Below are 13950 nucleotides of genomic sequence, written 5' to 3'. Positions count from 1 at the left end.
GTGCAATGACTTCAGTTTAATTCCCTCATACTCTATCCTATCCCCAAAACAGGGCAATCCGTTTGTCTTTCCTATGAACACATTTCAAAATTTTATTCAATACAAGCTGTCTGAGCACATTTACACTCTAAATTATCTATTGTATACGCTTAGCATTCAAACACTACCCCACCAGCCTAAAATACCCTAATGTTTAAAACAAACTATTCCTTCACTGGCTTAGATCTAAGTTTGAGGCTGAAGACATACATTTATCTTGAATTTAGCAACCTCTGCTATGCCAAGGGTCTAACAGAAAGCATGACAGATGATATGCAGCCACTTGCAAGTAATTACATTGCAATCAGAAGTTAAAATTAAACAAAATAATTACAACACATTCTATAGGTATACATATGATAATTATTTTTTATTTTCTTCCACAATTAGATTTTTGATAGTATAAGTAGTAGCAATAACCATCAATTTTAGGCTTGTTTGGTCAAGCATCTGTTTAAGTTGTATGATAGAAATAATTACCTTTAAGGCTGTAGAATCATTTTCACCCTGCTCCATCCACAAATCCTGTTCATAATAGTATAAACCATCATTAATAACTTTAGCAAGTTCTGATGTAATTTTTGCACGAGACACATGGTTGCCAGTGCGATCTCCACCAGGATGTTTTCTCATATAAGGTGGTGTCTGTGTTACAATCAAAATTTTGTTTACATCGTGGTCATCAATTTCATAATCTGAATCATTGTCTGACCAATCAGTAAATGTATTTTTGCGACCTTCTATTTGTTCCATCTCCTCATCAAACAAAAAATCAAGCTCCTCTTGTTCTTGTTCCTGTGAAGGTGGGGCCTGCTGTTGCTGACTTGGTGTGTGATCAAGTGTATGCACAGACTCCTGAATGAGGAAAGATATGACATTTGGGAAACAAATTACTTGGTTATTCTGTTAGTTCTTTTAATGGATACTGACAGGATGAAAACAACAAACCTTAAGAGGAACATTTTGAAAGGCATTTTCAAAGGCACAAATGGCTGTTATCCATCTAACTACCTTTGACTTGCGAGGGTTTCTTAAGCTTAGTACAAAGGCAAAGTATCACAGTGCTAAGGTCCGTAGAGAATTCTGATACCAGCTTTTCACTAAATTCTCTCTCACACTGTAAAACATACAGTTTCTCAACAGAACCTAAACACCTCCAGTTGATTCACTTTATTTGGGCCCTATTTCAAGGCCTAATTCATTTTCCAAAATTGAGAGTAGACTTTACTTCTACTTTAAATACTCTTAAGATTCCAAATTAGGATAAATTATTACACATATATTATGTGTATTGTACTATCAAGTGAGGTGATCTATTATAATATAAACAGTTCTTTGTTCAATATAACAGAGAGTTTTATGATCTGGAGTAAATTTAATTCATTCTGCTCATACAGACTGCAAGTATCCTGAAGAGTGTTAATTAGGCTTATGTGAAGGTATCAGCACTCCCTCTCACTACATAGCAGTGGTATGCTGTAGTATTTCAGAAAATATGCACACAGAATTTTTTTGGGGGGGACGGGAGGGAGGTCTTCTAACACTTATAAAAAGATAAGTAACAGTACCTTTAGTTTGACTGGGGATGGACGATGCCTCTTTTTCACTTCTATCCAAGGCTCAGAATCCAGATCTGGCAAGCTTGTAGACAATCCTTTAGACATTGTCTGAAGGTTACTTGTTTCAGTGCTTTTCTTGGGGCTTCCCATTCTTGGAGAACTTGGTGCAGACTCTAAAATTGTAAATTAGTTGTGTATTTAGGTTTTTCTTTTATTTGTTGCATTAGAGATTTTACTTTCATTGTAGCTATAATTCCTATTTCTAATTCAGGTTTACATATGACACTGATCAGAAAAAAGACTCAATTACTTGCTATTCTATATTTTAAAGAACAGTATACATTGGTGACTCCAGCATAAATTAAAAGTACCTCTGACTGCCTGAGAGATGGAAGTTATCCACAGAACAAACTGCATGATTAGTGACAAATTCTCTCAAACTGCCTTCCACCTCTTGTGGTTGGCAAGTAATTCACTTTCAACTCCCATTCTTTCCTTGACCTCTGCCAACGTTTCCAACAAATGATCATGATGTACAGTTACAACAGTAGGGTTTTAATGTCACATGGACACCTCTTTACTAGGAACTTGAATGCAACCCCCAACTAATGGCTAAGACCATCAAATAGCCAGATACCTTTCTGTTTACTATGAACTTGAACAAGATTCTAACAGGGTAGAAGTTCTATTCCATTAGCAATACCTTAAGACAAATAGCAAAATGTCTCCATATAACACAAAAGAGGTTAAGAATCCTTTGGAACCTTATTCCCTTTAACAAAACTTATAGCCATAGCACATATAAGAATTATAATCACAAATTGTCTATATTTTACCCTCAGCCACACCAGACATTATCCATCAGCCCCTTTTAGTACAGGATGTTGTCAGATAACTTATGTGTTGGAAGAGGCTCTATTACTTGGCTCCTTCTCACACACTATTTCTGTCTTGTGCCCCAAAGCTAGTTCAGTTTAAAAGTGATCTCTGGAAATTGAAAGAGTTAGGGCACAAACTAGGAAGACGGCTGAGGAACCAACTATGATCTGAACTGTACAAAGGACTTAAGGTGGTCATTATGAGGTCAGGAAGAGTTACTTGCAACACAAGGCACCATCCAACTTGAACAATAACTAGTGAAGCTGAATTAATCCACACTGTCTTACCCCATAAATTATACTGTCAAGTGACCATTGTAAATTAAATATACATATTTCTACTTAAATGAACTCTTATTTCTACTTCAAATTAAGTTAAACATATTGAAGGATGGGGTGGAATTTGGGAGGAGAATATACATGGATGGGATGGAGAAATGCTTGCACTGCTCAGGGTTCTAGACCTCTAAGAAACTCACCTCTAACAACAGAAGTGATATACTTCCAACTGGGGGACAGACTGGGGAAAGCAAAGGGCAGCATATGTAACATACAAGGGGTTGCTTAAAAACAGTCAGGAATAGGTCATTTGAAATAAATAGGATTTGCTGCATGCCAAAAAGCAGTTATATCAAGGGGCTCTGGGAGAGTTTCACAAACAAGGATTCTGGATCAAGGATGTCTTGCGTCTAGCCCGACCCTAACTGCATCTTCAAACTGAGGCCAAAAGTTACTGCAAAACAGATATAGATAAGATGTCATCATTCTTGTACATAGGTATTAGATAATGAAGGGTGTATACTAATGCTAAAAACACAATAAAAAATTCAAATCCATCCAAAGAGGAAAAAAAGACAAGCAGTATTAGCTGTTGAGCTTCAAAGATTGGTAGGAACCTAGCTCCTGCTCGTAAGGCAGTTCTGGGGAAAAAAACAAACAAACAAACATGATGCAGTCTCATTATATGGACATATCACTCTTCCTATTCCACTAGTACAGGGGCAGGCAAACTTTTTGGCCTGAGGGCCACATCAGGTTTCCAAAATTGTATGGAGGGCCGGTTAGGGGAAGCAGTGTCTCCCCAAACAGCTAGCCATGGCCCAGCCCCGGCTTCCTATCCAACACCCTCCCACCCCCGCTTCTCTCCCCCTGATGGTTCCCCCGGGACTCCTGCCCCTCCAACCCCCCCGTCCCCTGACAGGACTCCTACCCATCCACCACCCCCTGCTCCCTGCCCACCCCCGGACCCCCCACCCAACTTCCCCTGCCGCCCCATCCAACCCCCCACCCCTTCATTCCTGACTTGTCCCCCGGGACTCCTGCCCTATCCAACCACTCCCGACTGCCCCCGGAACCCCTGCTCCTGACTGCCCTGTCGCCCCATCCAACCGCTTCTCTCCTTCCTGACTGCCCCCCCCCACTGGGACCTCTGCTCCATCCAACCCCCCTGTTCCCTGCCCTCTGACCACCATCCCTATCCATACCCCTGCCCCCTGACCACCACCCGCAACTCCCCTGCCTGGAGCACCGCTGGCTGGCGGTGCTACAGCCGCACTGGCCAGAGCACCGGGTCAGGCCATGGCTCTGCAACTGCGCTGCCTGGCAGCGCACCGAGGCTGCAGGGGAGGGGGGATAGCGAGGGAGGGGCCGGGGGCAAGCCTCCCAGGCCAGGAGCGCAGGGGCCAGGCAGGAGGGTCCCGCGGGCCGGATGTGGCCAGAGGGCTGTAGTTTGCCCACCTCTGCACTAGTGTCTCTGGAGGATGTTAAACAGAAGCTACTAAAGGCAGGCATTATTAAATCAATAGGTTCAAAAAATTTGAATCCAAGACTTTTAAAAATTGCTGGAAGAGGAGCTCACTGGACAGTTCATGTTAATTTTCACTGAATATTGGAGCACTAGGGAAGCTCCTGAAGGCTAAAGAAAGCCAATGTTGTGCTAATTTTTTATAAGGGTAAATGAGATAACCCAGATAATTATTGGCCTGTCAGCCTGACATTGATCCCAGGCAAGATAATGGATCAGCTAACTGGGGACTCTATTAATAAAGAATTAAAAGAGGCAATATATTAATGCAAATCATCCTGGGTTTATGGAAAACAGATCCAGTTTAACTTGATATCTTTTTTTTTTAATGCGATTACAAGTTTCATAAAGGTAATAGTGTTGACATAATATAGAATTCTGTACAGTATTTGACTTGGTACTGCATGATATGCCGATTAAAAAAACAGAATGATACAAGATTAACATGACCCACATTAAATGAATTAATGCTAGGGAAGTGATACGTCTCAGGATGTAACTGTAAAAGGGAACTGACATCAAGCAGGTCTGTTTCCAGAGAGGTTCTCCAGTCATTGGTTCTTGGCCCTACACTAATGATTTTATCAATGACCTGGAAGAAAACAGAATAATCACTGATAAAGATGGCGAACTACACAAAAATTGGAGTGGTAAATAATGAAGAGAACAGGTCACTATTTCAGAGTGATTTGGATTGCTGCGTAAACTGGGTTCAAGCAAAGAATACAAGTTTTACATTCAGCTAAATGTATATATCTGGGAACAAAACCATCCTCTGAAGGGTCCCTAGCCTCTGTTTGCCAGAAGCTAGGAATGGGCAACAGGGATGGATCACTTAATGATTACCTGTTCTGTTCATTAACTCTGAAGCACTGTGTTTGACCACTGTCAGAAGACAGGATACTGGGCTAATGGACATTGGTCTGACCCAGTATGGCCATTCTTATGTTCAAAGCATGTAGGCTATTCTTACAGGATGGGGAACTATCCTATGAAGGAGTGACTGAAAAAGATTGGTGGATAATCAGCTGAACATGAGCTCCCAATGTGATGCTGTGGCCAAAAGAGCTAATGTAATCCTGGGATGCATAAACAGGAAGCTCAAGTAGGAGGAAAGAGGTTACTTTACCTCTGTATTTGGCAATGGTTTGAGCACTGCTAGAATATTGTGTGCAGTTCTAGTGACCACAATTTAAGAAGAATGTTGACAGGGTTCAGAGAAGAGCCACCAAAATGAACAAAAGATTAGAAAACAAGTCTTATAGTGATAGACTCAATGAGCTCAATCTATTTATCTAGAGAGAGAGAGAGAGAGAGAGAGAGAGAGAGAGAGAGAGAGAGAGAGAGACACGGTCAAAGGATGACTTGATTACAAACTTGATAAAAGTACCTATGTTGGGGGAAGGGGTGTGTGGCAAATATTTAATAATAGGCTCCTTCAATCTAGCAGAGAAAAGTATAATACAATACAATACAATACAATACAATATAATGGCTGGAAGTCCAAGCTAGACAAATTCAGACTTGAAATGAAGAATAAAATTTTAACAGTGATAGTAATTAACCATTGGAATAATATGCTCAGGGTTGTGGAGGATTCTCCATCCCTGACAATTTTCACATCAACATTAGATGGTTTTTCTAAAAGAGATGCTCTAGGAATTGTTTTGGAGAAGTTCCATATCCTGTGCTATACAGGAGGTCAGACTAGATGACCACAATGGTCCCTTTTGGGCCTTAGAAGCTATGAATTATTCTGAAATCAGTTTAAAGTTATCAGTCATACACTAGAGATGTAGTCCTATAGATAGGGATATATTACAGCTGGCTCCTTTGGGGAAATATATGTTTTAATAGAGTTAATGTTATAAAATATGACAAGCAAAGAAATTCAGTATTAAATATGAAACTCTGATGACTCTCTACATCTTTCCATTTACCAAAGAGAAGGAAATCTTACAAAACATGCACATCTCTTGGAAAAACATGTTGGATTAAAAGACCAAACTGCAACCTTAACCACAAGTTTACTGTCTTCTGGCATACTGTGCCTTTCTAACCACCAGCCTTGCAATTCCCATTCCAACTAGCAGAGTTGAATTTTATACTTACTGTTCCTACGATGAAATCAAATATTAATGAAAAATAAAATGAAGACTTGTTGGACTAGACAGCAATTTCTGTCTTAACAATTTATATATCTATGAAAGAAATCCTTTACCAGTATGTGAGCCAAAAGCTTTGCCTGGTATAAATTCTGGGCAGTTGATGAGTTGAGAAAAGTCAGTTTGTGGCTGATTCCGTGAAGGTGGACCAGGAATTGGCCATTTTTCTGGGTCTACCCTTTTTCTCATCTTCTGATCCACTATTTCCACCTCTGTACTGTCCTTTAGGGCCTGTGAGATAAACATGTTTCACCATTGAAAATATACACATCGCCAACACTGCAGCTAACCATATCTTTTGTGAATCTCTCAGTGAAATTAAACACAACCCCATGATTATCTGGGAGGGAATTTAAACCGTTGCCCTCTACAGATCTTGACATTACTTTCCGACTTGAGTAGGAACATTTTCAATGCAAATGAGCATTAGGCTCTCAAACACCTGCATGCCAGAAATTTGTGATTATTTTAAAGAAAAAACTTACCTTTAAATTAAGACAACTTAAAAGAATCAGTATAAAACCCAGTACCACTTACTTTCAGTACCATAATTTTGATTATTGTGGCATACAGTTTCAAATATTAGCTGCTAGTTATATTTTGAAGTCCAGACGCAGAGCACCAATTAACCAAAATTAATGATTCTTTATAATTCCTTATTTAAAGGGACAGTGTTCAGTTGGAATCTGAAGCAAACTGCTTTTCTGGACAATTAAACAATGAAATGAAGTTGAGGAGTTCAGCAACTGCCAAAGTAGTTTTTTTGCCATTATTTTCCATTGTTAATGTTGTATGACAGTTACAAGAAACAATACCAAAAACAATATTGCTTGACTTACAAGGATTTGGAAGTTGTGTAACTTTTTTCTTCATTTTTGGTGTTTGATGAAGGACAGGGAGTGGAGTCAAAAAGTGAGTAATTTTAGGTAGTCTGTATAATGGAATGGTCTGTCATATGGAGTTGGTTAGTGTAAGGCTGAATGGGTAACTGGTATTAATCTCCTCGAAACTCCAAGGGAAATGGAAGGATAGAAACCAACTGCTGAGTGTGCCCAACAGTGTTGGTTTCTCTTTCCCTTTTTGCTAATAGGTTTACAATTTGGGTAGCTGTGCTGCTTGCTGGTGGAGTTCTCCTTGACATGAGGGAGAATGCGATGATTGCTGCTAGCTGGGAAACTCCATTCTGAGTCTCAGGGAGAGAACTAACTGGCCACAGCCTTGTTGACCTTTGAAGCCTATAGCTTGCCTACGAGTCAAACTCCCACAGTGCTTTGGGAATCATGCTAACAGGAGGGAAAATAACTTGTTGAGAAATGCTAGAAAAGATCTGACAATTTTCAAGAATTGTTAAACAAGATACATTATTTTTAGTGAAGCATTAACAAGAAACATGCTTAGGTTAGAATTTAATATGTTTGTTTCTCTCTTTTCTGTAAACATTTAAATATACTGGAAATTTATGGGAAAAATAAGATGCTAATTCCTCTTTTCGCATACAGAGAACAAAATTGTGAACAGGCGGGCTACAAGAATGTCAATTCATAAGCCAAATTCAGAACAAAAACAGTGCAAGCAAATAGTCATCAGCTGCAAAAACAGGTTCTCACAAATTGTAGTAATGTATCGGTTATTCACTGTCCAGACTAATAGACTAATAAAACTCAACCAAGCTGACTGATCTGACACCTCTTTAAATTACTAAGTAAATTCAAACCCTTGTGGCCCATACAGGGACCTCAATAGCCAGTACTGACTGAACCTGACAGAGCAGGATCACAACCTACTCGCCAGGAATAAGATCAAGCAGTAAACAAGTTGGAAACATTGACTGATAAGTGCCTAGAAAACTCAGCACTTCCTGCTGCCAGGAGCCTTGTGGGGGATATAAAGGTAAAATAAATAAAGTGAAATGCTAACCTGTGAAACGCCGTAAAAAGTAAAATGCTGACTGCTAATAGCAATAAAGGAGCTCTTAATTCAATTAGATACTAAAACCATTAGTTTTGAATTACTTGGCAAATTCATTCAATATTATTTTAACAAGGTTAACTCATCTAACCTTTACAAAGATTTGTTTTTCAAGGGTGAAATTACCCAAGAAGAACGTAACCTTTGTTATCTACGTCCTGGCATGTCCAAAGTAAAAAATTCCTAACTTTTCTTTTTGCAGGTTTTTGTAATAGGACCACATAAAGAGTTTTTCTTTACTTTAATCTGTGACCAAGACACTTCTAATTATTGAGGCAAGTGGATTATAGTAACTTTTAAAAAAGTTAATTCATTTTGTTTGCCACTAATCCTTTTGCTTTATGCCCATAAAAATGCAGTGTAGTCAGACACAATAAAACATGTACAAATTGGGAAGGAATTGTCACAGACTCGCCTTTAAATCCTCGTGAGCCAAAATTAATCTTAGCACAAGGAGCTGTTTGCCCATGTATGGAGGGAAAGTACCGGTGGGGTTGGGGACAGAGCAAATTCACAACAATCTGATTTATTTGGTACATAATATCCCCCATCATAAAACCATGCAAAATTGGAAATGTTCCGCTGGTGGTCACAAATGAGGCGTTTGTTTTTTGGAAAGTAAGTTCCTACCCATTCATGGTTGCAGAGAAAAGCTTTAAAATGCTAACCCTATTACATTTTAAAGACTCAACCCAGAAGGCAAATAACCCCATTTTTTAAATCTCACTTTAAGCCAATTATGATTTTTGAGGGTCTGATTCATATTTTAAAAAAACAAAAAAAAACATTTGAGGTAGCGATACAGTGATGTTATGGGAATTTCTGTAACTTTTAGTTCCCACAGGACCTATAATTATTTAAGAAAGTACTGTAGTATATTTTGCCCTACATTTTTAATGCTCGTGAGTAGTCTTCTGCCTCTTTCTTTTCCCTTCAATCCATAGTTCCTGGATGTTGACTGCTGAGAGACAATGGTGCGAAGTGGCTAGAAACTGCGTGTGATTTCAACGTCCCACAGAACATCTGATTTTTGCAAGTCAAGAATGCTTTTTGTTGTATACACAATTATTATTTCATGGCAAGGTCTTAGTCCTTCACAGAGTAGTGAGATGACAATTCTCTCTCCATAGCAGAAGTTAGCATTGGACTCTAGGAAGAACTATGTCCTCAACCCAGAACGGATCTCATTTGATGGACTCTTAGAATTCCTCCCCTCAGCCTAGAGCACTATTTGCTTATGCCCCATAAAGGCATTTTCTTCTCACTGACAACTGGACAGAACTTCCCTGGACTGGGTCACTAATACTTAAATTGTTTTAAGCAGTTCAGTGATACAAGGACTCCTGTCTCTTTCTTTTTCATCAAACAAGACTAAGCATATTTAAGATTTACATTTCCTACCTTCCATGTAAGAAAGCACTTTGAGGCATGGTCTACACTTAAAAGTAGACTTACCTATGTTGCTAAGGGGTGTGACTTTTTTGCTGACAAAGTTATTCTGGTAAATGCCCTTATGCAGACAGTTACACTGTTATAAAGGCACTTTATTCCAATATAGCTTTATTTTGCTTCACAAAATTGAAATAATCTATATATAGAAACAACACTAGAGGGGTTTTTTTTTCCTGCTTTAACTGTGCTGGTGTAGTACAGAAAATACAAATACATTTAGTTAAATGCAACACTAAGTTACACATAAAATCAGGGAAATAAGAGTTAATCTTCCAGCTGTAAACTTGCATCTTTTAATATACTATATGCTTTATAGCAGCAGTTCTCAAACTATGGGGTAGGCCTCCCAAAGGAGGTGAAGGAATGTGTCAATGGAGGCATGAGTGGTTTTTTCTTTTAAAAAAAAAAAAAAAAAAAAAAAGCTCTGGCTGTCAGCCCTGAGTGGGTGGGGCTTGTGCAAAAGAGCCGTGCACACCTGGGAGGCGGGGATAATGGGGACAGCCGGAACCCCACCACCTGGGCTCAGGATTTCCTCCCACCCCACCCAATCCTTCACTGGGAGGCAGCCAGGGCTCAGGCTCTTCTCCCCTCCCCTTCAATCCCTCACTGGGAGGCAGTGGGGGCTCTGGCTGTCAGCCTTGGAATGGTGGCAGCAGCGCAGAAATAAACATAGCAATGGGGTGCTAAATCTGCTGTGAAAAGTGATATCAATGAATATCACTTTTCACATGGCCCAGCCAGCAGCTGCTGCTCTCCACTGTGCCTTCAGAGCTGGGTGGCAAAATATGTACTGTGGTTGGGGGGGAGCATAAATGACTACAGACACAAAGAAGGGTGGCCTGATTAAATAAGTTTGAGAATCACTGCTTTATAGGACATTTTGTCTACTTTATCTTAAGAGTATTATTGTTCGTATCACAAATAGTATTTGTATAGTGCTGCTGAAACCTTAACAGAATACAGCCAGCTTAATCACACCTGATCCAATTCATACCGACTATTACCAGTAATGATTATGATCAAAAATAACTAGAAATTTACAGGAGGTAATCCTTCCCGTTTGTCTACTTTGACTATGGAGACTGAGGAATGAAATGCACGTTCTCTCATGTTGGTGTGGCTCTTTAACACAGCAACAGAGAAAAGAAAGTTTAAGAATGGGAATTTAAAAAAAAAAACCCACAAGAAAGGGCCAGAGCATGACCATAAGATCGATTTATATTAGTTAAAATTGTAATCTAAAAATGTTGTTAGTAATGACATCATGTCTGAGCCATGTTAAAAAAAAAGCTAAAAATATGAAATTACAAGATCTACTTGCATTCCTTTATCCTGATGCCAATATTTAAATTACCATAACAAAATTTTTCAATTATTGCACTGTTCTATTTTTGCATATTCTTAAAAAAAAAATCAAATTTAAAATGTGTGATTCTACAATCTCAAAAACTGGCAGGGTGACTCAGATGGTGAAGTAGCTGAAACTTTAAATTCTTATTTTACACTTACTAGAATCTCTTACATTTCATTTTGTGACTTCAATTTTAATTGAACAACTTTATGTATGAAAGATTTCACCTGTTCTTATTTAGCTGCACTACCAAATGCACATCACATATCAAGATCCTAAATCAAGCAAATAATATTTAGTAAATATGCGTACAGAGCACTCTGTTACAACTCTGCAGATTTCAATAATGGAATATGTTTAAGCCATACTATAGAAACTGACTTAGCCCTAGTGGAGTGTACCCTCACCCTTGCAGGAAGAGCGGCAGAAGCTAGTTTGCAACTCACCTCCATATGTAGTCTAACCCATTTGGAGAAGCATTGTGATAAGATTGCCTATTACAATTATCTCTGTAAAAAATAAAAGTGATCTGAGGACTTTAGAAAGTCTAATTCTTTTTCAGACAGAAGGCTACTGCCTATTTAGCATCTGATGTGCACAGTTTTGATTAATCTGAATGTGCAAGAAGTCTGGGAAAAAGACCAGTAGACTAATTGACAAGATGGAAGACAGTTACCACCTTGGGCAGAAATTTTGAATGTAGACAAAGGAACACTGTTTCTGTAGAAAACTGAACAATGGCTCTGCCTTCAAGGCTTGTAGTTCGCTTATGCTTCTGGCAGATGTTATTGCTACAATGAATGCTGTTTTGGTTGATAGATAAAACACTAAGCACTCAGTTTGAGATCAATGGTCTCATAAGTTGAACAAGCACTAAGTTAAGGTCCCATGACGATGCGGAATCCTTGACTGGCACTATACCCTTCATAAACCTTTAAAAACCCTTCACAGACCTTTAACACTATACCTTTCATAGACCTTCTCCACTTAGAGTAATAGCACTTACGAGTAGATTGCTTACTGGAGTTTACCAGGATGTGTTGTACATCTGAAAAACAGGCTCTCTAAATCAGTGGGTGTCCTACAGACCTTGCTGCCAGGTGTACCACAGGTCTATATCAAAATCCAACCAGCCTGCTGAGGAGAACAGAACTGTGGCCACTGGTAGAGAACAGTATACTACACCTTGAAGCGGTGAAGGAGATCTGGAAAGCACTTTTGTCTTGACCATGCTTGAGCAACCGGAATTATTCTGGTTTTATCTTCCATTTTATTCTTTGGATTAAAAGGAAAATGGATAAAGGTATGGAAAAAAAGACCTATTCTCCAGCTGAGTAGGAATGAATCTGAAATGGCACAGAAGCTCAGGTGTCTGGCATCGTGTCTCATTGGTCACCAGATTTACTTTTGGATGATGCCAGAAAGTGAAGATTTTCTTTGCAACTGATGTATTTAGAGACCAACTTCTTCGTTAACTCCTCTTTGTTTCTGCAGAGATAATCCACCAACTTGTTTTTTCCCATTAGGTGAAGAGCTGTCAGGTAAATATGAGGGATGGACCAGCTCTGTAGCACTGTAACATCTTTACATAGTTGTGAGGAATGAGCTCTTCCCGGTTTGTTCACACTGAACTTAGCTGTTGAATTGTCAGTGAGTACTTTGTCTTGTGAGGCAGAAATGATCTGAGAGCTAGACTGACTGCCTTCAAGTCCAGTACACTAATATGTAGTTGTTTTTCAAAGTGCTTCCAATGACTATGGGTTATTAGGTCACTGAAGTGTACTCCCATTCCCGAGTGGACACATCCAACTGATAGTTACTGATGGGAGTGGAGGCTCGAATGCCAATCCTTTCAGGATGTTGACTGTGTCCATCATGTATGAGACAGGAGCTCCTCTTTTAGGAGAAATAACTTAAGGACATGCTGTCTGAACTTGGCAGGTAATTTTTCACCAGCCTGTTACAGAGCTCTCATTCTGAAATGAGCATATGGAGTTATATAGATTGTTGAAGCCAGCTCAGCCTGAGGAAGAACATTACTGTCGGGTTGGAGTTCCCCTGAAGTCTGATAATGACATGTTGAGTTTTTAAGGATCTTTCCCTTTGGAAGGAAGACTTTTCCTGTTTAGGACTCTAAAATTACCCTGAAGACAAGGATTTACAGTGTATGACTTCTATTCCTACAACTATTTGCAGATCCAACTTGTCCTACTGACAGCACAGATGCATTGGACCAGACATTCAGAATAGTAGCACTTGTTACTGAAAAAGTATAACATGCTTTTAGGGAATTACTTTGATCAGTGACCTTAGGCTTCAGTCTAGGATCTAAGGATGTTCTAGGACACAATCCAGATGAGTAAGAGAAACTTGGAACAGTGACTGGACCTACTGACAGGGGCTGGCATTATGTACCACAACTCCTGAAACCAGGAGTACTGGATTCAAGGGTACTCCTAACAAGATCAGCTCTGCTGAGACTGACACCTGGACCATTCTACTACATTAGGAATGAGAATCCTTTGGTACCAAAGGGCTTTACTACCCTGCTTCCTGGATCAGAGGATGGTATCTTGAACAGAAAATCAGGATGCTGCCTCTTAGTTCCCAAAAGAATGGGTGCCAACGCAGGCCACTCTTTACTCCTGGAACCAGATTCATCAGCACTAGAGGACTTGGTCTATAGGACGTCCTGCAGCAGGAGGGCTTGGAGCAGATTTTGACACTCCTTACG

The 13950-nt window shown here is 39.5% G+C and overlaps 1 protein-coding gene across 5 annotated transcripts in view; it reads right to left on the bottom strand.

Annotated features, from left to right (window-relative positions):
- Nucleotides 1-13950, bottom strand: part of LARP1B (La ribonucleoprotein 1B) — a 109965-nt gene that overhangs the window by 29333 nt on the left and 66682 nt on the right. For all 5 annotated transcript variants that reach the window (XM_038398230.2, XM_043513402.1, XM_043513403.1 and 2 more), the window contains exons 9-11: nt 6502-6676; nt 1608-1771; nt 520-894 (exon numbers count right to left, since the gene is read on the bottom strand). In XM_038398230.2, coding sequence (XP_038254158.1) covers nt 520-894; nt 1608-1771; nt 6502-6676 — 714 coding nt within the window. The remainder of the gene's footprint in view (nt 1-519; nt 895-1607; nt 1772-6501; nt 6677-13950) is intronic.

This window comes from Dermochelys coriacea, chromosome 4 (assembly GCF_009764565.3).
Source record: "Dermochelys coriacea isolate rDerCor1 chromosome 4, rDerCor1.pri.v4, whole genome shotgun sequence".
Taxonomy (NCBI): domain Eukaryota; kingdom Metazoa; phylum Chordata; order Testudines; family Dermochelyidae; genus Dermochelys; species Dermochelys coriacea.
This window is presented reverse-complemented; position numbering and strand designations above follow the sequence as displayed.